The following is a 22,568-nucleotide window of genomic DNA, read 5'->3' on the forward strand; positions in this document are numbered from 1 at the left end:
TTTGATTTTTATTTAGAATTAATCAGTTTCCAGAAATAGCGATTTTCGGTATATCAAAAACAATTCTTGCTTTCATTGTCGTGTTTCCCTTCTAAAAATGCATGTTGGGAGTTTAATTTGTGCTACACATATTTAATTTAACCCAAAGAAATGCTTATTTAAATGTTTCATATTTATTTCAAGATATTCAGTCAGAAATGTTAAAATCCGAACCCGATCTTTTAAGCTTACAACAAAGCTATTTTCAAAAAATTCAGCATGCTCACAATATCGATGAATCGGGCTACAGTCCATTAATACATTTTCATTAGGGAACAGTGTTAACGTTTTCTCATGCAGCCCGTCCCTTGTTATTTTATATACTGCTTGCAAGTTCAGGAACTATTTCCTTTTACGGAACTTCTTTCTTCCCCTACCGATTCTAAAAATACGCTTGTATTTATTCTATAGTCTTAAACAATTAACTTACCCAATTTTATCGGAATGTGTAGCACAGTGGTTAGCGCACCTGCCTTTCAAACCAAGGGTTTTGAGTTCGATCCCAGCTGGAGGAGGATTTTTTTTTTTTTTTTTTTTTTTGCATTTTTTGCTTTTTTTTTTTTTTGGCATTTTTCTTTTTTTCAGCTTAAATGACACGAAAACACTTAAAAAGGTGGAAAGGCCTCTAATTGTTCTCTGAACAATTAGTTTACTAGTTATTATTAAGGTCTTTCGATATATATGATAAGATATGAATATGAAACTTGCTGAGGTGATAGAGCATCAAATGTAGATATGTTGATCGACCATTATTTTCCGTTGTTCGTACTTCCGGTCGCAAACGGAAGTGAATTCAAAAATGTTAAATTTGTAACTTTTTTGTTTTTCAATATTTTTCTCTGGGATTTACAGGGTTAATAGAGAGTCTTCTAAGAGTTCTAAGTATGTTTTTATCATTTTGATTGATGCATTTATTGCAAAGATATGACCGATCCAAACTTTCTCGTATTGTTGCAGGTTCGAATCCTGCTGGGGCGGGAGATTGTTTCTCTCTTTTTTCAGTTGTAAATGATATTTTTCTCTGTGAAGACTTGTATGATAGTTTTTGCTTATTTTCTAAAGCTTTTTTAACAGAGATTCTACAGAAATCCTTTAATAATCATGATCTATGTTGAAAGACTGTGTTACATAAACGCAAACAAAAAATACCTTCAATAAAGTATTAAATGAAGTGAGGTAGCACAGCGATCTGGAGAAAAGTTCGGTCGGAAGACCACTTGTTGCCCTAGCAACAAGAAACGCATCTAGTTTCTTAGTAAAATTTGATTCAACTGTAGCATTGATTACATTTTGTTAATGCTTTCTTTGCTGTTTCATTACATTGGCTATATTGAAAGTGGAGACTAAAAATTTCCTGGTTTTGCCTACTCTAATAAAGATGTGGAAAAAGATAAAACTTTAAAATGCAGCAATGAAATAACCCTACACTAAGCAAGTCAACTGAGTTATTAAGTTCTAGACACCATTAAACAAAGAACTACGCACGCTAACTCCCGATTCCCGCCTACATTTTACACCCATTTAATTCGATACTAATGGCAATTTGGCCATAAAATCTTTGTTGAATGCAAAGAAGAGTTCACTGGTAATTGATTAATAATTTTTATACCAGTGTTAAATAGTTAATTACTTGTAATTTCAGCTCTTTTTTATGAGAGGGGGTTTCTCATTGAAATCAGGCTTGAAAGCATCAGCATATTTTAAAATATTTTTGGAAATGGATAAATGTTCTTTCAATCTTTCCTTATGTTTTACCCATATAAAATTAAACATATAATTTGATTTGTGAAATAACAATTCATATTACCCATAAAAAGGAATTTTTGTTTCACGGGGGGAAGGGGGGGGGGAGGGAAAGATGTTTACCAAATATTTTCTGTTGATTTCTATAGTGAAAAACACAAGTTTTACCAAAATTATAGAGTTATATCTCTCTGTTTTCCCAAGTAAGTAATGTTTTATGAAAGTTCATATAAATATCTATATAAATATGAAAAATCATTTAAATATGTTATCTTTTGAAAATTGACTTAGAGGTAGGCGGGAGTACAATACTAGCGTTTGCAGTTCTTACATGTTGTTCTGTGGCTGGCATAATGGTTTCCATGGCATTGAAGGTCATATGAAGGGCAAACTGTAGAGCCAGCAGGTGATGACTATTGTCCTTGAGATGTTGGAGGACAGGTAACACAGTCTGTTTCTGGACTGCCAGGTCAGGGCTAGGTTTATCTTCTGTAGAAAATCAAAGAAACATTAAAGCCTTTTGAAGAAAGTGAATTGTTCAGTGAAGTTTAAGAAAAATAACTTTGCATAATACACATGTATAAAACAGTTTTAAACTTTTTTTTTACTTTCTAAAATGTGCTTTTTCCCACAATTTAGAAAGTTACATCTTGAAAGTTGGAGTTATTACAAACATCTGTTTTATTCAATCCTTTAAACATAGAATCTTGAATTCATTCATAATCTGCACCAACAGGTATACTAAAATTGTTTGCATTTGAAATATAATTCAGATTTCTTCTTGAAAACACTGTCATTCAAAGGAGTGAATAACCTTTAATACATAAATTGTGTCTGTAGTTTACCATTAGCTGTGGTAGCTGGCTGTGACTCTGCATACTTTGCGACCAGTGGGAGGACAAACTGTGAATTCATCACAAGAGCATCATCCTGAAATGAGTCATCAATTCTCCAATCTCTGTCCACTGTCTTGCCCTGTACAATTCCCTCCCAAATCTCATCCTAAAATTGAAGAAATTGAATGGAAACTGCAAATAATTGGAATTTTTCTGAGTCCAAGGGGCATAACTCTGTACGAAATTGCTCGGTCATACCCAAAACAGAAGTTGTCCTAGATATTCTTATGATAAACCTGGATACTAAATTTCATTTCAGTTTGGGAACCTCTGCAAAGAAAATGAATGGAAACTGCAAATAATAGGATTTTTTCTAAGTCCAAGGGGCATAATTCTCTCCGAAATTGCTCGATCGTACCCAAAACAGAACTTGACCTAGATATCCTTGTGATAAATCTGTATACCAAATTTCATTCCAGTATGTGCAACCTCTGCAAGGAAAATGAATGGAATCTATTGGTGGACCGACCGACAGCAGCAAAGCAATATGCTCTCCCTTCTTCGAAGGGGGGCATTAAAATATGGGGCATTTCAAAGAAAGACATACAACATTAGTTTAAAAGAGCTTATTTTTTCCTCCATATGAATATTGCAAATGCACCTGACAGGTGTAAGTGTACATGAATTCACCATATTACAGCAAACTCAACTGACAGGCACACTTTGTCTTACACACACTGGTTATCTTCTTGACCATGCATTGAAAACTCATCTGAAAGGTGTTTGCAGCCTCACATTGATTGTCAATATCCTTACAAAGATTTGTCATCCGATAAAAAAGACGTCATCTGACAAAAACAAACTGTAAACTCACCCCACTTTGACTGTTCACAGCTTTTTGCAGACTAACCAGTTATCTCACCTAGCAAGCACACACCATAAACTCACCTGACAGGTGCTTGCTGCTCACATTGGCTGTCTATGGTTTTACAAACTCATATCACTTCACAAATAGTAAACTCACCTGACATGTACTGGATGCTTCAAAGTGACTGTCTACATCTTCAACCAAACTTGTTACCTAACAAATACACACTGTAAACTCACCTGACAGGTGCTTGCTGCTTCACATTGATGTCTACAGCTTCACACAGAATAATCATCTAACAAATACACACTGTTAACTCACCTGACAGGTGCTTGCTGCTTCACATTGATGTCTACAGCTTCACAGAGAATAATCACCTAACAAATACACACTGTAAACTCACCTGACAGGTGCTTGCTGCTTCACATTGATGTCTACAGCTTCACACAGAATAATCACCTAACAAATACACACTGTTAACTCACCTGACAGGTGCTTGCTGCTTCACATTGATGTCTACAGCTTCACAGAGAATAATCACCTAACAAATACACACTGTTAACTCACCTGACAGGTGCTTGCTGCTTCACATTGATGTCTACAGCTTCACAGAGAATAATCACCTAACAAATACACACTGTAAACTCACCTGACAGGTGCTTGCTGCTTCACATTGATGTCTACAGCTTCACACAGAATAATCACCTAACAAATACACACTGTTAACTCACCTGACAGGTGCTTGCTGCTTCACATTGACTGTCTACAGCTTCACAGAGACTCGTCACTTTACTGAGTGTGATCAGACTCGGCAGGAGACTCGGTGAGCACATGTTCATGGCCTGACACACCAGTTGATGTGTGATCTTAGGTAAGCTCCTCAGGTTCTCTACTCCATTCTCTGATTCACTTAACACTTCTTGTAGCACCAAGGCCACATTGTAGAAAATCTCAGCAGTCTTCTCTGAGGGACCCGAGTCCAGCAGTTTCCTAATCACAAATAATTACATCAGTCAGACAACAGGCCCAAGGGTCAATTTGTTAGTTGCCAAACTTAAAATATATTTTCAAAAAATATTAACATCCATACTTATTAGTGTTGTCAACAAGTACCCACTTAATCTGTTAACCATTAAAGGATACAAGTATATTACAGGGTAGCTCAAGTTTTAAGAATTTGAAAGAAAATATTAAAATCATTTATGACAAGAGGTCCAAAGAGCATTGAAAGCACAGTCAGAATAAATTATGTAAATAACAATACCATACTATCTCTAAGATTGTGTCTTTTAGAGTCGAAAGGTTAGAAAATAAGATTTAGCAAATACATGTATCTTACCAAAGTGTTAACACTAATACATATACATGTATTACAGAGTACTATTATTAGTACATACTTGCAGATTCTGAGAACATCTTTGATTTCTCCATTTTTAGCAGCTTGCATGATCATCTCCCCTTCCATCTCAATATTAGACACCTGTAAAATCTCTGCCAGTCTGAAAAATAGAATTACACAGTATTACACAACTCTACATTTTAAATTTATTGCATTGTAAGTCAGAAACTTTAACCTAGTGCCCCTTGTCCTGAATGCCACTGGGTTTATCAGAATAGCTTTCCTAACATTCATTTTTGTCAGCACAACACACACCTGTAAGCCTCTGTCCAATTTCTGCTCTCCTGAAAGATTAGAAGTTCATGTATTATTTTTTATCAATTTTTTTTTTAAATGCAGTGATATACATGTACAGTACAGGCCACGAGTTTTCCCCGTCGCACGGTGGAAAACACACCGTGTGAAATGCTCTGTGTTACACTGTGTACACGGTGTAGCACGGTGTGTGTGGATTTGAAATACACAGGTAGGCACACCGTGCCACACCGTGTCTAGAAAAATGCCAGCTAATGCACCCCGTGTCGCACCGTGCCCAGAAAATTCCCTCCGTGCCGCACCGTGTCCATAGCATTACAGAGAAAAATCATTTTGTTCTGATAAAATATTTTAAGAGTTTAAAACAATTAGCACATTGATTTATATGTATCAGGGTTCTCCACATTTGAAAATTTAACCATGGAGGAAGCTGCGCGAAGGCGAAATGTGACCGAAAACAAGAATGAGTATTAGACTTTCTAACCTTCATTAATCAATGATTGGGTTTCACAAAACTTAACCACTGCAACACAAAAAGTTGAAATAACCAATAATTTTTAAAGCTAAAAATATAAAAAAGATTATGTATCATACTTTACAAATGTGTATCAAAATTGGCCCAAAACTATAGGAACATTTTGAAGAAATTTCAGTGAGAGAGTAACCATGGCAACATTATTCAAAAACTGATATACAGAATTGATGTTGCCTGTTGTATGAAACGTTTTATTTAAATATGACTAAAACTGATAAATGGGAAGTAATTTGAAAAAATAGTTACAGACACACAAACAAACAGAAGAACGAACACCGATATCTTGCCTATGTCTGAGCTTTTTAATTGCATGAAAACTTACTGATGGCATGCATGGTAAAAGTAAATTAATATAACCAGGGGCAATATTTGATGCATATTGCATTTTTCGCCGAGTTCTCTCCATTGTTTACTTCTCCACATGCCCCAGTGCTAAAAATACCACCACGCAACGTTTCCTAAAACGGGAGGTAACTCTAAAACTAAGACGACGATTGGCTCTTATGTACATTTTATCAGAAAGATAATCAAGTTAATACTTAAAAACAAAGCATGAGGAATTGATTAAATACAAAGAATAGGAAATTTTGAAAGGGTTAATTTTTTTTCTGGGCACAGAAACTTGAATCGGATGCGTGTCGATTTATATCATGTTGTTACTGCTCGTTATGTCATCTTTTGTAAATCTGTTATCGTATAGTGAACACGTTGGAATTCCCCGAAATTACATGTGTATAGGATAATTAACTCTCAAGATATTGATCATCAGCTGATTGACTCTCCATTGTCACGCTTCAGAGCATAGTTGCCGATCAACGACCGTGTTTGTTTAGCCCAGTTGGACGCTTCCCCTCGAGGCGTGCGAGGTGCATGGCAGTCATAGTATAAACACAATTAACTACTCGTTATTAAAAAGTAGGTATCAATACTGAAATTAAATAAAAATTTAATCATGGCGGACGCCGATTTTAACCATGGCGCAGCTCCTTTAACCATGGCGCACATAAAGGATGACTGCACTTAACACCTGTTTTTGGGTCTTTTTCGGTTGCTTCTGTTGCTTTTATATCTAAACCTTATCTCACTTTTGTATGTTTATGAAAGAATATTGTCAATTTGGAACCACATTTATATCTTAAAATGATCTTAGACTGTAATACAATAAAATGATTCAATGTTTTTTGTCCTTATTGCTTTCCAAATATAGTGAATTTACACTTACCTGCCCTTGATTGAACATTAGATATGCATGAGAGGTGGAGCTAACATTGTAAGAATGGGTCTAAAATTAGACTTGATAAATAACAATGACATGTTTGGAAAAGCTAACGTGATCACTCTTTCCAATCTCCCTCTTTATTCTGTATGGCACAAATACACTTCTGACAAAGGTTTCAAAACGAAATTAACAATATGAGCACGTCAATGTGATTAAAGCAGATTTCATATCAATGCCAGATGACTTAACGTGTTCGAACACAATGTCCTAGTTAGCACAAAACATGCTACCTTACAAGTCACGTGACGGAATTAAGTATTCACAAAGTTACCTGAGGTAGAAATCACGTGGTGAATTATAATATTCAACATGTCACAGTCCTTGGTTACAACACGGAGAGCGAATGTAAGAAGAAGCAGTTTTTTCTCTTTTTAACCATGAGCGCATGTTTGTCTATTAATCTCCTTTTGACACAGTATTATTTATGCAAATATACAACTACTGTTGAACGTAGAACAATAGACAAACATGCGCTGACTATGTATAAAGTCAGTAAAAAAGTGGGCGTCCTCATTATCGAACGAAAATTCAAGAAATTATGATGACCCCTGCCTTTGAAAACAGATTCGAACTTCGTAAATACACACTTTTATTAAACGTAATTACATAAAGTTGTGGATTGGATGTTGACCATTCATGCAATGAAAAGAAAAATGCTTGTTTTGAAAGTTTATTTTGTCGCAAATTCCGCATGTCCTTAAGTGCAGTCATCCTTTAACCATGGCGGGCCGCCATGGTAAAACCCCTTGTGGAAAACCCTGATGTATAATTATCGTTTTCTAATCTAGAAGACATTGACACGTGTTCTGAATTGTACTAATGATACATGTAACAGGATTAAATATCAGTAACAGAAATATTAAATGGAGTTGAATTTACCGTTCGTCCAGAAGTTCATATTTCGTAAAGTTGTTTAGTTACTTTTTAAAATTATTTGGATTGAAATTTTTAATGTCTGAAGAATTTTATCCCACGTAATCACGTAACGAAGAAATGGCATGATCAGTGTTACATGTGGTATACGATCCAAGCTGCATGCGGTCCTACTAAACAGAGTACGCTAGTACGATAGAGTACTTTAGAGTACGCTAGTAAAATTTAATAATTTAATGCAATTTAACTACTTTTTGTATTTTTTCTACTTTAGTTAAACATAATGAATATATATTTTAAATTAGATTTGTATGTTTTCCTTATTTTAGGAGTTATTTCAAATTCTGATTTCAGGTGACGGTTTATCGTTTGATCCCGATCTAATTTAACTTGAACATGTTGAAATGTTTCATTGTTAATGTAAAAAATATTTATATAGGGCAATAAATTTAATTTTTGATAAAATTTAGTTGAAGTTAGTAAGTCTGAAACAAAATATTAATCGAGATCAGAGTGTTAATAATCTTTAACAGTTTAATGCATCGAATCATGAATGTTATTTTCTTGTCAAAATAGCGCTAAAAACAAATATTTTGAAATAAATATTGCAATATTAGTTTATAATAATGTTTAATCGAGTTATATTTACATAAATAAACAATTTAATTGCATTAAACTACACATTTTTTCTAGCATACTCTAAAGTACTCTATCGTACTCTGTTTAGTAGTACCCTCTTATAATTATTATTCTGAATTTATAAGCGAGAATCGAGAGCAAAATTCCTGTGTACAATAATGTGCGTAATTTTAGTAACAGAATAAATTCTCTACATAAACTACATGTAGTAAGTATAAATTCTGTTTTAAAAATCCTTTCGGTGTAAGAATTTAATATGTTTTTCCTTAATTATGTAAAGAAACAATGCCAGAGAAAGGAAGGAGAGAGAGAGATGCTCTTAACCCCCTTTCACATATGTCTAAAGAAAAAAAATCATTTAATTCTTCGTTTAATAATTCCGAAGCGTATTTCTCGTAACGGACTTTTTTTTTCCTTTTTATAAACTAGTATTTATGTTTTAAAACCCTTTCAGTGTAAGTATTTTATAAGTTTTTCCTTAATTGAAAAGTGTGTAAAAAAAAAAAAAATTCAGAGAGAGAGAAAGAGAGATTCTTTTAGCCCCCTTTCACATAAATCTGTAGAAAAAATTAATTCTTCGTTTTATTTACATTATTAAAGTCACAATTAACCATTCTATAATACTATTTAAATTCTGTAACATTGTTTCATAGTCAACCCAGTTGCAATATGTTATTCTCGGTTACACACTAAATCCTGCTATACCTGTCAATCAAAATTGCACGACGCTAGATGGCCCAGAAAGTCTGTTTAAGCGGAAGGTCTTGTGATTTGAAACATTCTTATGGTCAGTTCCGAGTTCACACCTTTCTTAAAAATATATTGGGACACAGCCGGAGGGCCAGGGGTGCTGTGTGTTTATCACACCTTTCAAATTCGTTCGTCTTTTACCACATCAAGTGTATAACACACTCAACTGACGTTCAGCGAAATTCATCTACCAAGTTACACCACCACACGTATACTTTGGCTTGATTACAAACTAACTTTGTAAATTATTCATTTTCAGACACATATAAACATGTAACCTGTTAGATTATGGTTGTTTTATTTCACAATAGCGTAACATAAAAAAATCTTCAGACTCTTGATTAATTTAGAAGGGGGGGGGGGGGGGGGGGGGGGGACAAACGTAATAGCTTGAAAGAGGCCAGGGATTTTACTACATGTAACGACATATTTTTTTTCTCTAAAACCATGATAATAACTTTACAAAGACTTTGATCATAAGAGAAGCTTTTATTCTATGCATGTACATCCCTGAACTGCATTCGCTACATGTAATTGATTTTTTTTTTTTCGCTAACCGTTCTACACATTTTTCATTAAATAATTTCAGGATAAGGTAATATTTGTACAGTATACCAAAACTCAACTTTTTTTGTGTGTGATATATATTTACCTCCATATTTTACAAGATTACAGACTGCAATAATCCTTAAATTATCAGAGAGTTTATGAATTATGTGCGTGTATCTGACACGTTTTACATTTTATTTTAGATATTTTTTTTAAATTCTCTTTATGTAGAAATGATGCCGACATTGATCGAGGTCCACGCAAAAGCGTGGACTTGCGATCCACGGGGCCCCGTGTTTTTCGGGGAAAACTCGTGGCCTGTACTGTATATATGAAATTAAAGAATGCATGGAAATGATTTTGAGCCTTATTAAATTACCTTTTTGAAAAAGTCCACCATGTAGCTATGCAGGGTTTTCCTTCTGAAGTCTGGTTTAACATACTGGTCCAGTGTTAGATAAATGGAGAATTCTTTCTGAAATACAAATACACATACTGGAACTTGACATATTGGCATTGCCACATTGAAATACAATTCTGTATGCTGTTAATTTTACATAGTTTATAGACATTTCTCTAAAATCATCAAAGTCATACAATATTATTGACAAAAGGAGAGCGGCACACATGTAACTGTATAATGTTTACTGAGAAAAAACTTCAGTTAAAGATAGAACAGCATATACTATGCTAACAAAAAGGCAGTTTCAAGTTGTATAAAGTTATCTTAACAAAACTGTAAGTTTAATTTTTCAAAGAATTGACATATCAACCCTACTAGACAATTTGATTGTACAGAAGAAAACATACCAGTAAGGCATGGACATTTTTCAAATTAAACAGTAGAAACTCTAAATCCTCAACTTCAAAACGATCTGAAAACAAAACATCAAATATCATAATGTTCTTCTTAAATACAGATTTTATTTTTATCATTTTGTGTAAAGAAAAGTGAAAACTATGATATAAACTTATCAGCAGTACAATTAAGGAGTGTTCATAGATAATTATAAATCATATCGCATTCATCAAAGCCTACATAGCTACATGTGTCTGAAATAAAAAGAGATTCATGTGAAATTTGTAAGAAAACTTCAATGTAATCTTCCTTTCATGTGAATATTTAAGAGAGAATGTCACGAATCATCAAGCTTCAGATGGAAACTGAAAATTTTAACCTACTGTTTTCTTTTATTGGTTGTAAAAAGTGTTCATAGTAAACAACTTTCACATAAATGAAAATGATGTTTGACCAACGAAAGTATTATTTTTTCCCCTTATTATGTGTTGCCATGGAAACCACCATAAGTTAAGAAAAATAGCTTCAATTTTAACATTTTTTAAAGAATATTCTTTACAAAAAGAATACAGATATCACCTACAAAAGACTTTATGCTAATTATTGAAGATGTATAATATACAAAAAAGTTTAAAAGCAAATCTAAATACCTAGGCATTTGTTGCCATGGCAACACAAATATTGTACAGTTTTACAGTTTGAAAAATTTAAAATTACCTCTCAAGTTTAAACTTATATATATAAAATCTAAAACAAGCTGAGCATTAAAATGAAATTGATTCTTACACAATACAGGTTGATCTTCCAGAATGACATATAAAATTGAGAAGCATCTTTATTGTTTATGTGGAAAAAAACGGTTAAATTTTATGTTTTTAACCCTTAAAAATGTTAAAAATACACAGCAAATTTTAAGGAAAACTTTCAATTTCTTCCAAATTGATAATTATTTATGTATATTTGCTAATACACTCTTGCATTATCAATAAATATAGTGATATCATGAGATAACAATAGCAACCAAATGATGTCCATAGCAACAGTTAAAATTTAAGTTTTTACACCATATAAACTTTAAGGCTAAAAACACACATCAATTTTTAAGGGAAAAAACCTTCAATTTCTTCCACATTGATCTATTTCATGTATATTTGTTAATATACTCTTGCAACATCAATAAATAAAATGATATAATGTTGAAATAATTATGTAATGTGCCCTTAGCAACCAGTTTTACTGCATAGTAACCAATGTATTTTCAAAACACTGAAAAAAAATGAAGGAGAATATGTATTTATATACAGAAAACAAGATATTTAGCTTCATCTCACTTATGAATTATAAAAACATATTCAAATTTCTGCATCACTTATGTAATCTGTGTATAGCAACCAAATGAGGTCCACAGCAACAGGGCTGAACAGACATTTTGTAACCCTTAAATTATCAAAAACTGTTGGTAACACTCCAATGAACTACATGTATTTATGAAAATTCAGACAAAAGCATGGTCAATTTATTTATGAGAATTTTATTTTTTTTTGGGGGGGGGGGGGGTAACCTTTACATAATTTGTCTTAAATTCAATATTTCTCTTCTTTTAATTGATTAGTCATTCCTCATTCAATGAAAGCTTCAATCCATTTAATTTTCATCTGTTTCTTGATAGGGCAATGCCCATGTTTACAGCATTCAAAGAAATCATCTCAAACTGTACTTTTTGGAACATAATCAGAGAGACCCATAATGCTGGTGGCTTCAGTAATCTCACTTGTCTCAGTCATGTCTGTGTCTTGACTCCCTAGCAATCACAGTCTCTCATGAGAATCTGACTGCTGTGTAAAAACTTAAAAAAATGAAACAATATTAAACAAAGTTGCCCAAACTACATGGAGAAAAATTGACAATCTCAAAGGATAGTTTTTTTCCTTTAATCCGAGTAAAATTAAAATATTACCTTGGGTTCAAATTAGCAATTTATGAATAAAAAGAAAAAAAAATAAGAAGAAGAGTTCCATAGCCCACACTGCTCACCTGAGCCACCTATGCAATGCTATTATTTTTTAGAAGTTTTTGAAAAACATTCCAATCTATATTCCCATGAAACATTCATGTTCTTACTGGGGCTGTACCCTAGCATCAAGAGGCCATGACTTATGCATACTTGAATCCACTCACAACAAATGCATATGTTGGATAGCAATATGACTTATGTAGCCGATCTGTATAATGTAAAATTTGCTTCCATATTTTAGCCCCACTCAACCCAGCTTGTATCTACAAGACTTGGGAATTTTGATTTTCTCATAAAATATATTGCACACCATTTATAATTTTGCTTGTTATTGTCACACTAGGATACAATGAGTTCATTTAAGAAATGAATTCAATGAATTCAACTTTTGAGAATTCATAAGGATATGAATTAGGATGCTTCACACAATTTATTTTAAGAAACGTGATTTGAAAAAATTTAAATCTACATAGGGGTACCTGAAGATGCTTCCATATCAATATGACTTATCAAGATCTTGCTGTTTTTGAGAAGAAGATTTTTAAAGATTTTTTTCCTATATATCCCTATGTAAGACCTTGATTGCCCTTTTTGGCCCCATCCTACCCCAAAAAGGTCAAGATTTGAACAGAACTGGATCTACACTATATAATTAAAATTTCACATAAGTTTCAACTCATATGTATCTGGACAAGTGGTTCTGTTTTTTTTTAAAGATGCCACTAAATTTTCACTAGGTTTTTCTCCCTCTTGAAAGATTGTGTGGCCTTTCTATGAATAAACTTGGATTTCCTTTACTCAGGGATGCTATGTAACACTTGTGGTTGAAATTGGCCTTGTTTTTCTGGAGAGGAAGTTATAAAGTTTACAATTGGACAGACAGATGAACACTGAACAAATGTGACCACTTGAGCTTACAGCTCAGGTGAGCTAAAAGGTGCAAATGAAAAAAAAAAAAAACAATAATTATTATACATGATAATATACTTACATTATCTTAAGATCCATCTGTGCCTAATACATGTATAACTGATACTGGTTTCAATAGATGATTTCTTCATTCTCTCTGTGAAAGTATAAAAAAAAATTTATAATTATAGGTTTGACCTTGAAAATATGCCTGTTATTATACTGACTTTTCCGTGAATGTCAAAATGTTATGACACACGTCCTTTAACTTGACAATTGAGAAATATTTAATGGAAGAAATAAAATACATTTAAGAACATTTTTTTTAATGGACAGAGGGAATTAAAATTCAGTGATCACTATTGGAAGGTTTTACATGCATGGGCATGTACATTATGATGCAGTATTGTACTGTGGAAACATTAATTTTATGGAGTTTCATAAATTTTAACAATGCCACACTTCTTCAACCATGAAATTAAATATTTTTTCTCAAACCTTGAAAATTTGACCCCTCAAAATTAAAAATATATATAAATATATATATTTTACAATATTTCTTTTCTTCTGATCAGAGACATAAACAACAAATAAATAAATAATGATTTATATTTCTGTTCTTATTTAATAAGTCTTTCTATTTAAAAGTAAATGACTGCTAATACCAGTGAATAATTGCAAAAGGCTAAATTGTCTTTTTTGCTAGATGCCAGCAGCATTTTTTAAATATTCTGTTGAATCTGTAGAGTGTAGAGTACATGTATCTGCATGTAGAGCTACCCTGTATAATTTACATGAAATTCTGTACTGCTGCTAACAAGCGTTTTTCTTGGCTTTTGTAGAGTAAAAAAGGAAAGAAATATAGAAATATGTTTATAATACATTCATGCATTATCTTTTATCTGAAAACAAATCAGTTTGACACTGTCATCTTGCAAAATTAACTAATGTATTGTAATTTGCAATTTCCATGCGCAAATCTGATCTAAAGAATTTCATAGTAAAAGTAACAGTAATATGACCTTTGCCAAGGAAACAAAGATCCCTCTTATATTGGTAAGCATAGTAATATGTCTGAAGGAATTGACTTAAAAAAGTATCTTTTCATCCCCCCCCCCCCCAATCCTGAAATTGAAAAGGTTTTTCAGAGATTTTATAATTTTTTTTCTTGCATGTCAAATTTTTTATGTTTGCCACCCCCACTCCATCCACTGCAAAAAAAAAATCTTTGATCCGCAACCTGAATTTCAATGTTTTTTTTAAATGTATTTATCAGTTGTTTATACAAATTAATGTTTCGCTTTAAGAACATTTTAAACTGTTAAATAAATTTAAATAATTATTAAAACATCTGTGATTATAACATGTACATAGATGTATTAGGCATTTCAATAACAAATAAATATAGAGAAAATACGTACATGTACCAGTTCGATAGGTGTCGGTCTTGATTGCCACTGCATCAGCTGTGCATTGTATTCATGTTATTAAAATATTTGCATCAAATGAATATAATTGTTTCTGCACATTTCTGCAAAAAGGAAAAATATTTATAATTTGAAGTAATGTGCGTGGCGATTTTTTTGGATAATAAACAAAGGAAACTAATTCATTTGAATTTTACATGCATTTAGTTACCAGTTTACTGTAAACAGATGAATGGAGAAAATTCGGATAAGGAAGAAAGTCCCCTTGCAGAAATCATTCCTGACTTTGAAATACTTCTCAGGAATTCCTAAGATGTCCCAAGAATTCCTAGGATTTCCTCACAATCTGATATGAGGAAATCCTAAGATTAATAATCCTGGGATTTGAATTCAGGACTTCCTGGGATCTCCCAGGACTTCTGTGTTAAACATTTCAAATCCAAATCTTGCCAGGACATTTCATTGTAAAGCCAGGAGTTACTTATTTTTATGATATTCCCATTTCCTAAGACTTTTGACTTAATGTCAGGACTTTCGTAAACAAGACAAATTAAAATTTATTTAAACATGCACATGCTAATAAATGTTATAACATAATGACAGGAATTTATACATGTATTGCTTTTAATGAATAATATCCAGAAAATCATAAAAAGAATAAATTTTCAATTCTCACATATTATACTTGATACATAGAAAGACACTGACCCTAGTACAATTTATTTTTTTCTATCGAATATTTTCTGAAATACCGAAGCTGTCAGGGAAGAGTTATGAATAGGTATTACAGAAAAACATGTTTACAGACAAACAATATTATACCATTTTCAAATCACACAAGTTTTAACATTTCTGAGGTGATCTTTATCCATTAGAATTAAATTGTACTCTCTATCTTTAGAATGCTTTGTTCATGGGACACTGAGTGCAAGCATAGTTCTCTTCAAAAGCACTGGTCATACAAATTTGGCCATCTTGCAATACAAGTAATAATATGACTTTTGTTTCCCTGTAGAAGTAATATTTTTTTCCCCATAATTGTATCACCAAAGATAAGGTGTTCCTCTTTAAGTCGGTTTTCCAATGGCTTTAAATTCAGAAGACCATTAGGGATACAGGAGGATGGAGCAGTAAATTTTCTTCATCTGTCATTTCCAGTTTTCATTTCACATTTCATTTTGGCTAAACATATCTTGCTCAAATTATGACATAAGAAATGACTCTCCTACATCTTCTTCATCACGGGGTTTACATCTCTCACTTGATTTGATACGCAAGAGCATGGTCTACATATGAACAATTTCTAAAACCAGGAATAGCTAGTTTCAAACGTTGAATGGATGTCAGAAAAACAAATCACTGATTTGAGGTGGTTACTAAACAGAAAACTATCATCTTCAAAGTCACATGCCTGGCTAGAAGTATCATTCTTTGTATCTTCTCTTTATCAGTGTCATTTGGTTCATCAAACTGTCTTTGATATCATTATCATTATTATCTTCATCCGAATCTGTATGATTTCACTGTTGTCATCGCCCATAGCAGCCAGAGATACTGTACAAAAGAAAACTAAACATGAGTCATTGAAACAAGAGTACACTAAATAAATTTAAATTAATATTATAAATGCAATTTCCAAACCTAAGAACTATATCGTCTGAATACTCAGAAAACATGACTTTGTATGCGACATCATACTTTCGTCACTTTCTGACTTAAAAACGGTTCGGGTTTATCAGATTTTGTCTGAATAATCTGAGAGGCTAGGAATCTTGTTGTATGGAGAATTTGAGAATAATATTATTTCCCATTTTGTTTTTAATACTGATTATTTACATTTGCAAATATTTTTTCTTAGATGAACCTATTGAAGAGAAAATATGTTCAATTCTGTATGAACTTATTAGGGGGTCAGAGGTCATGGTGTGACCGAATCACACAGCGAGATGATATCTTGTCTACATATTTCTGTCACGGTGACACTGGTTTCGGAACTTCTAAGCCGTTAAAGCGATGAAAAAGGTAAAATTATTGAAACATATGTGGGTTTTTTATCGTTCAAAAATGATCATTAGTTCTTTCTTCGGTGTGAAGAATGTTTTTTATTAGCCTAAAATCACGCTTACCTTTTTTAACCCGAAATTCCTTTGAAGGTATGTAAACTGAAGACGATACCACCGCTTTTGACTTCATATATTAAGAACTCATACAATAAAAGTAAGATTATTCTCACTAGCGATCATTGTTTTTTTTCATTATGAACAGATATTTCCTGAACTGGACTGCTGAACATCAATGTAAGTATTCAAATGTTGGAGCGAGGCGAACTCTCAAGACCAAACAGCTTCTAGGTCATTGCGCGTCACAACATAGCAATACGGCGGGCCGTTCGTGTAATAAATGCAGTTCTTTTCAGAATATTCGTCTCAAATGTAAATAAAAGTAATAAACAACAATGTTAAAAAGTTCACTGGGAAATGAACTTGGTTGGTACATGATCAAATCTTCTGAGAAGCCCTTCGGGCTTCACAGGATTTGATCACGTGACCAACCAAGTTCATTTCCCAAAGAACTTTTTAACATTGTTGTTTATTTCTTAAATATCGTTTTTTTTTTTTTAAAGATGAACCTAAAATACGCAGTAAAACTAAAAGAGTTTACTGAAAATTTTATTGTCATAAACAGAGATCATAATAACATTTCAGAGGTTTAGAGTTGTAGAATAATTATTAAAAACAATAAAACTGCGCTTGCCCTAACGGTCAGACATATTGATGTTCATTCATCACTAAGCAATACAATACTTACAAATATCGTGACAGGCTTGCAGATGTGAAAAAAGTCGTTGTTTACTGCACAATGTGACAACAACGTTCTGCTCCACGATCCGCCATATGTGTTGGACGGTTTCCATACAAATTGTTCTTAGCATAAATGTATCATCATCGTAATTGGAAAAGTTTTTGTGCTGTAACACTTTATATCAGTAAAATTGGTTGAGCACGGTCATTTATATTTTATTTTACAAATATGCAGTTCGTTTTGTCACTGATAAAAAAAAATATGTGTTTCTTTTCACAAGACTCGGTAAAAATGTCGGGCTATCTCTTAATATAGCTAATCCACCTAAAATTAGAAAATAAGAAATAAGTTTTAAAAATAACACCAAAAGGTCTTGACCTACAATACATGGTTAAAAATAAAACACATTTCATTGGCTCCCTTCCTGTGAATATATAACTTGCTATGAATACTAATAGCAGGAGCAGGACTAAAGCACCAAAGGGCAATAACTGTAACTTACTCCAAATCAAAAAAAAAGAAATATAATGAAAGATAACTCTTACTGTCTGTATTTATAGTCTTTTTCAAAATGTTGAGTAACAGTGATCCAGTTTGGTGGTGTCTAAAATAAAATAAATAAGAGATGATTAATTATATCACCTTTTACATTCAAAAAGGGAAAAAATTTTCCTGAAATGAAGAAATACGGTAAATGAAAGGTGTTAAATGAGATGTAAATGCTATAAAAAATTACCTTTTATAAATAGGTTTCCTTCTTGTATGTCAATATTAATCTCCCTCTCTGTTAACTCAAACTCACTGCCATTCTTCCTTTCTTTATCATCCCAGTTCACAACCTAAAATATAATTTGAACAATTATAATCCCATTCTTATCAGCTCTTTTGTTTATTAAACAAGTACACAATCTAAAATATCATTTATAAAACTATATTCCTGTTCTTATTAGCCATAAATAAGTGATGAAATATTTGAAATTAACTTGTATGGCTGATACAATTATAAATTTTATAACTGAAATACATGTATATATAAACATAAATTTCAATTGAACATTTAGGCAATACACCTTACACCAAAAACATTAATATAAACAATTAACATTTAAAAACATGCACAAGACATAAATATACTACCATTAATAATTAGTGATGAATGCATCATGATGGAGAACCAAAAAGATGACTGATGTCTACTCAAATTGATGAATAAAATGATGAAATTATATATTTACTGAGGATGATTTTTTTCTTAACAAAAAGTGTGTTACATTAAATAACACACTGGTCTGGATATGTGTTAAATTATTATTATACCTCATTATTAAATGTATAACATGATTGTTTTACCCAAAAAAGTGATAGGCTAATATACTTTGTATCTCACGCAATATCCACCAAAAACTCAAAATTTGCAAGGTACGTACAACATGCCACCATTTTGCATTTTTCTGTTTAATACATCGCTTTGACTTTCTGCACATATTTTAAAGAAAATGAAATCTTGTCACCTTTAACAACTTCCAATAACTTCCGTTATATCCATTTTCACACTCCAAATAAATTATTCTAGATACAAGCTGTTCTCTCCTTGAAAATTTTTAAGTTACTTCTTAAGTATGTTATTAATTATAATACCAAAAGTATACTTTAATAAATTATGTCATATGCCACTATTGTCAGGTACCGCTAATAGTTTTTTTCTTAAAATCTGGATTTTCTTTGAAATAAAACTTTTCATTCTTAAGTCACCTAAATCACTCTATATTTCTATCTGTTTTCGTCCGTTGTCTTGCATCTCGTCTGTGAACATTTGAATATCTTCAACTTCTTCTCTAGAACAACAGAACCAATATCGACCAATTTTGGAATATAGCATGTATGGGTAAGGGGGAACAAAATTGTGAATTTCATGGTCCCTGTCCCCAAGGAGCCTGGGACTAAAACCATCAAAATTAATGCAATTTTTAAAAAAAATCTTCTTCTTTACGTTTGGACAATAAGCAGTCAAACTTTTGGCACGATTGTATTAATTACTGAGCCCTTTATCAAAATTCATGGCCCCAGGGTCAGGGATTTTGTAGTAAGGGTGGAGCTGTAGGTACTCATCATATACTGAAAATGCATTATTTCTTTGAAAATCTTCTTCTCTGCCCTGAGTTGTATTTTACTCTTTCTTCTATGGATCCTTTACATTGTTGTATTGTTCTCAGGTGACCATTAAGGCCCTTGGGCCTCTTGTAAATTTATTTAGAGGATGTTTTACAAAATTTGTTATGATATTAAGTGCCATGCACAATTAATGCATTCTGTGAAACAGTGTAAAAATCTCATATTCAATTACTTTGTAAACTCCATTTTCAAAACTCCTTATCTGGCCCTCCCAATCTTGGTTTTCGCCACTCTCTATAGTCCAGGTATGCACAATTTCTTTACCTACTAAGTCATCGGGATGGAATCTGGTTTCTTGTGCATTTCTTCTCAATTCTATGAATTTTAAAAGATTATCCAGTAATTTGTTATGATCAAAGACCTTTCCTTTTGAAGAAAACTGCAGCAACTCCTTCTGGTTTTTTTCAATTTTAAAAACTTTTTTGTAAATGTTGATTTGTCTCTTTAATGTCTCTACTTTCTCCTTTTTTGTCTTCAGCTTCTCTATTTCTTCTCTAATCTTCCCTTCACTCTCCCAAAGCCCAACTTTTCTCATGTCCTCTATTGCTCTATCTAACTCAGTTGATTTTTTTCCCTTCTTCCTTCTAGCTTCTTTTTCTTTTTCTTCTAAAATCTTTGTTTGTTTTCTAAAAAGTTCTTCATTTTTCTCTCTGTCTTTTAGCATAAAAGTTCTATTTTCTGAACGAGCCTGATCTATTATCTCTTGTTGTTCACTTATATCCTTCTTCTTTAACCACTCTTCTGTTCTGTTATTACAATATAAAATGCTACTTTCGATGGAATTTAATGATGATGTGGAGGATGCTTTTAATTTAAAATCTAATTGTCCCATGAGTATTTCCAGGCAAATGTTATTTGTATCACATGAATTACACTCTTTTAATTCATTCCCACTGATGTTAAAATATTTCCCTCCACTTAAAAATTCACTAAATAGTTTACTGGCTTTCCTTTTTAAAACATTACAAAGACGCTTTATAAAAACACATGTAAGATTGTCATTCAGTGAAGTTTTCAATAAAAATTCAAAAACCTCGTCATAAAAATATGGACCATAAAAAAGTGAAACTTCATTGTTCAAAGCTAAAATTGGATTTTCAATAAACAAATCTAAAACATATAAAAGTCTCTGAAATACAGAACCCATATCTAAAATGTTTCCAACTTCTGTTGCTTTTAAAAAATAAGGTCCTGTGATAATTTTGCATAAAATGCCAAGTGATCTTAAAAGAGTTAAAAATGTTTTGTTCTGCAAACATAATAAAATAAAATTCTGATTAAAAGTGTAAGAAGCTTTCAAAGAATAAAAATACTGTAATACAAGTTTGTGCATAAAAAAAGTACCTGCAGCATTATAAAACATAACATTAAAACGATTGCCTCTAAACTTTACAAAGGGAATGTCTGAAACACTATGATTTTTCATATAAACTTGTATATCATTGGGATCACCAGTCCCATCTTTAAAAAATAATTTCGATACAGATTTTAAAAGACACAAAGTAAAAGGCTCTTTCAATGAATGGGTATACCCAGGAAATCTTAAAGACAACTCTTGTTCAATATTAAAAATTTCTTCTATACATACATCTGAAAACTGCAGGAGGGGGTGAATAGAACATTTAAAAGAATGTACATTATGATCTATATCTTTACTTAAAATATCATTTACTTTTTGTTCAGTAGCACTTCTGTCGGTCATAAAACAAGAGACATTGTTTAAAATAGTATCACTGTCACCCTCTTTCTGTGATATATCTATTAAAATATCTTTTGTAATATCTACATATGTCTCCCCCTTTCCATCACAGACCTCTCTTAAACCTGCAGACAGAACTTTGTCACCAGTATTAAACTGAACTCCATAATAATGCTTCCCTTTCTTCGTAGTTGCGTCTCTATGCATTGTGATATTTGCACTGTTCTTAAGTTCTTCATTTAAATGATTTCTCGAAACTACGCCCATTTCACTGGTTAAAATACCTGCTGTACTCTTTGATGGTAGATTTTCTACATTAATATTAAAAACATCTAAAACAGATTTAATAATTGGGGCAATATGTACTAAAGCTATATTCCTACTTCTAAAATTATAATATAAGTTTCTTAATTTAAAATTGTACAGTTTCCCTTTACCATTCTCTCTAAAATCAATATTTTTTTTTATATGTACAACATCATCATCATTACAATTACTTTCTTTTTCTGACATTAAAAAATCTATTTCTTTCTTCAAGTCTGCAATAACTGTTTTCATAGTATTGCACTGTACACTTTTATCTTTTTTTTCAACATTTTCTTTTGTCTTCATATTTTTAATAACATTTCCTAATTTTTTTTATTTTTTCTTGGTTTTTTTTTAATTTTCTGTTTGTATTTCTAACATTAAAAGCTCTTATTTTGTCTTTAAGAGCCGTATTCTCTCTTCGTAGGTGTTCAATCACAATATTCTGCTCCGATATAATTTTGAGTTTCTCCTTCAAAAGTTCATCTTCCTTCATTTCTCTCAGTTCCTTTGATGAATCCTCTTTTCTAATTTCCTTACTCTCCTCTTCCTCTCCACTTCCATTACTTATCAATGAGTTTTTGGTTTGGGGTAATTGAAAGATATTGTTTAAGTATGAATTTATTTTGTCTTTGTTGCTGTATTTCTTGAGTTTATCTATTTCCTTTTTTATTC

At 32.2% G+C, this 22,568-nt stretch overlaps 2 protein-coding genes across 2 annotated transcripts in view; both read right to left on the bottom strand.

Annotated features, from left to right (window-relative positions):
- Positions 1-22,568, bottom strand: part of LOC133175019 (kinetochore-associated protein 1-like) — an 80,140-nt gene that overhangs the window by 26,622 nt on the left and 30,950 nt on the right. Inside the window, exons 30-36 of the mRNA XM_061310115.1 lie at positions 10,576-10,640; positions 10,145-10,240; positions 5,141-5,169; positions 4,884-4,985; positions 4,218-4,476; positions 2,628-2,784; positions 2,114-2,271 (exon numbers count right to left, since the gene is read on the bottom strand). Coding sequence (XP_061166099.1) covers positions 2,114-2,271; positions 2,628-2,784; positions 4,218-4,476; positions 4,884-4,985; positions 5,141-5,169; positions 10,145-10,240; positions 10,576-10,640 — 866 coding nt within the window. The remainder of the gene's footprint in view (positions 1-2,113; positions 2,272-2,627; positions 2,785-4,217; positions 4,477-4,883; positions 4,986-5,140; positions 5,170-10,144; positions 10,241-10,575; positions 10,641-22,568) is intronic.
- On the bottom strand, positions 18,260-21,277 carry LOC133201517 (myb-like protein X). Its single transcript, XM_061337323.1, has 3 exons — positions 20,061-21,277; positions 18,453-18,555; positions 18,260-18,320 (listed from the first exon to the last, which is right to left on the bottom strand). Exons 1-3 carry the CDS (start codon positions 21,249-21,251, stop codon positions 18,283-18,285), a joined length of 1,332 nt encoding a protein of 443 aa, XP_061193307.1. The 5' UTR covers positions 21,252-21,277; the 3' UTR covers positions 18,260-18,282.

The sequence above is a fragment of the Saccostrea echinata genome, unplaced genomic scaffold, assembly GCF_033153115.1.
Source record: "Saccostrea echinata isolate AGI-Se365-2 ecotype Australia unplaced genomic scaffold, CSIRO_AGI_Sech_v1 ptg000002l, whole genome shotgun sequence".
In the NCBI taxonomy this organism is placed as follows: Eukaryota; Metazoa; Mollusca; class Bivalvia; order Ostreida; family Ostreidae; genus Saccostrea; species Saccostrea echinata.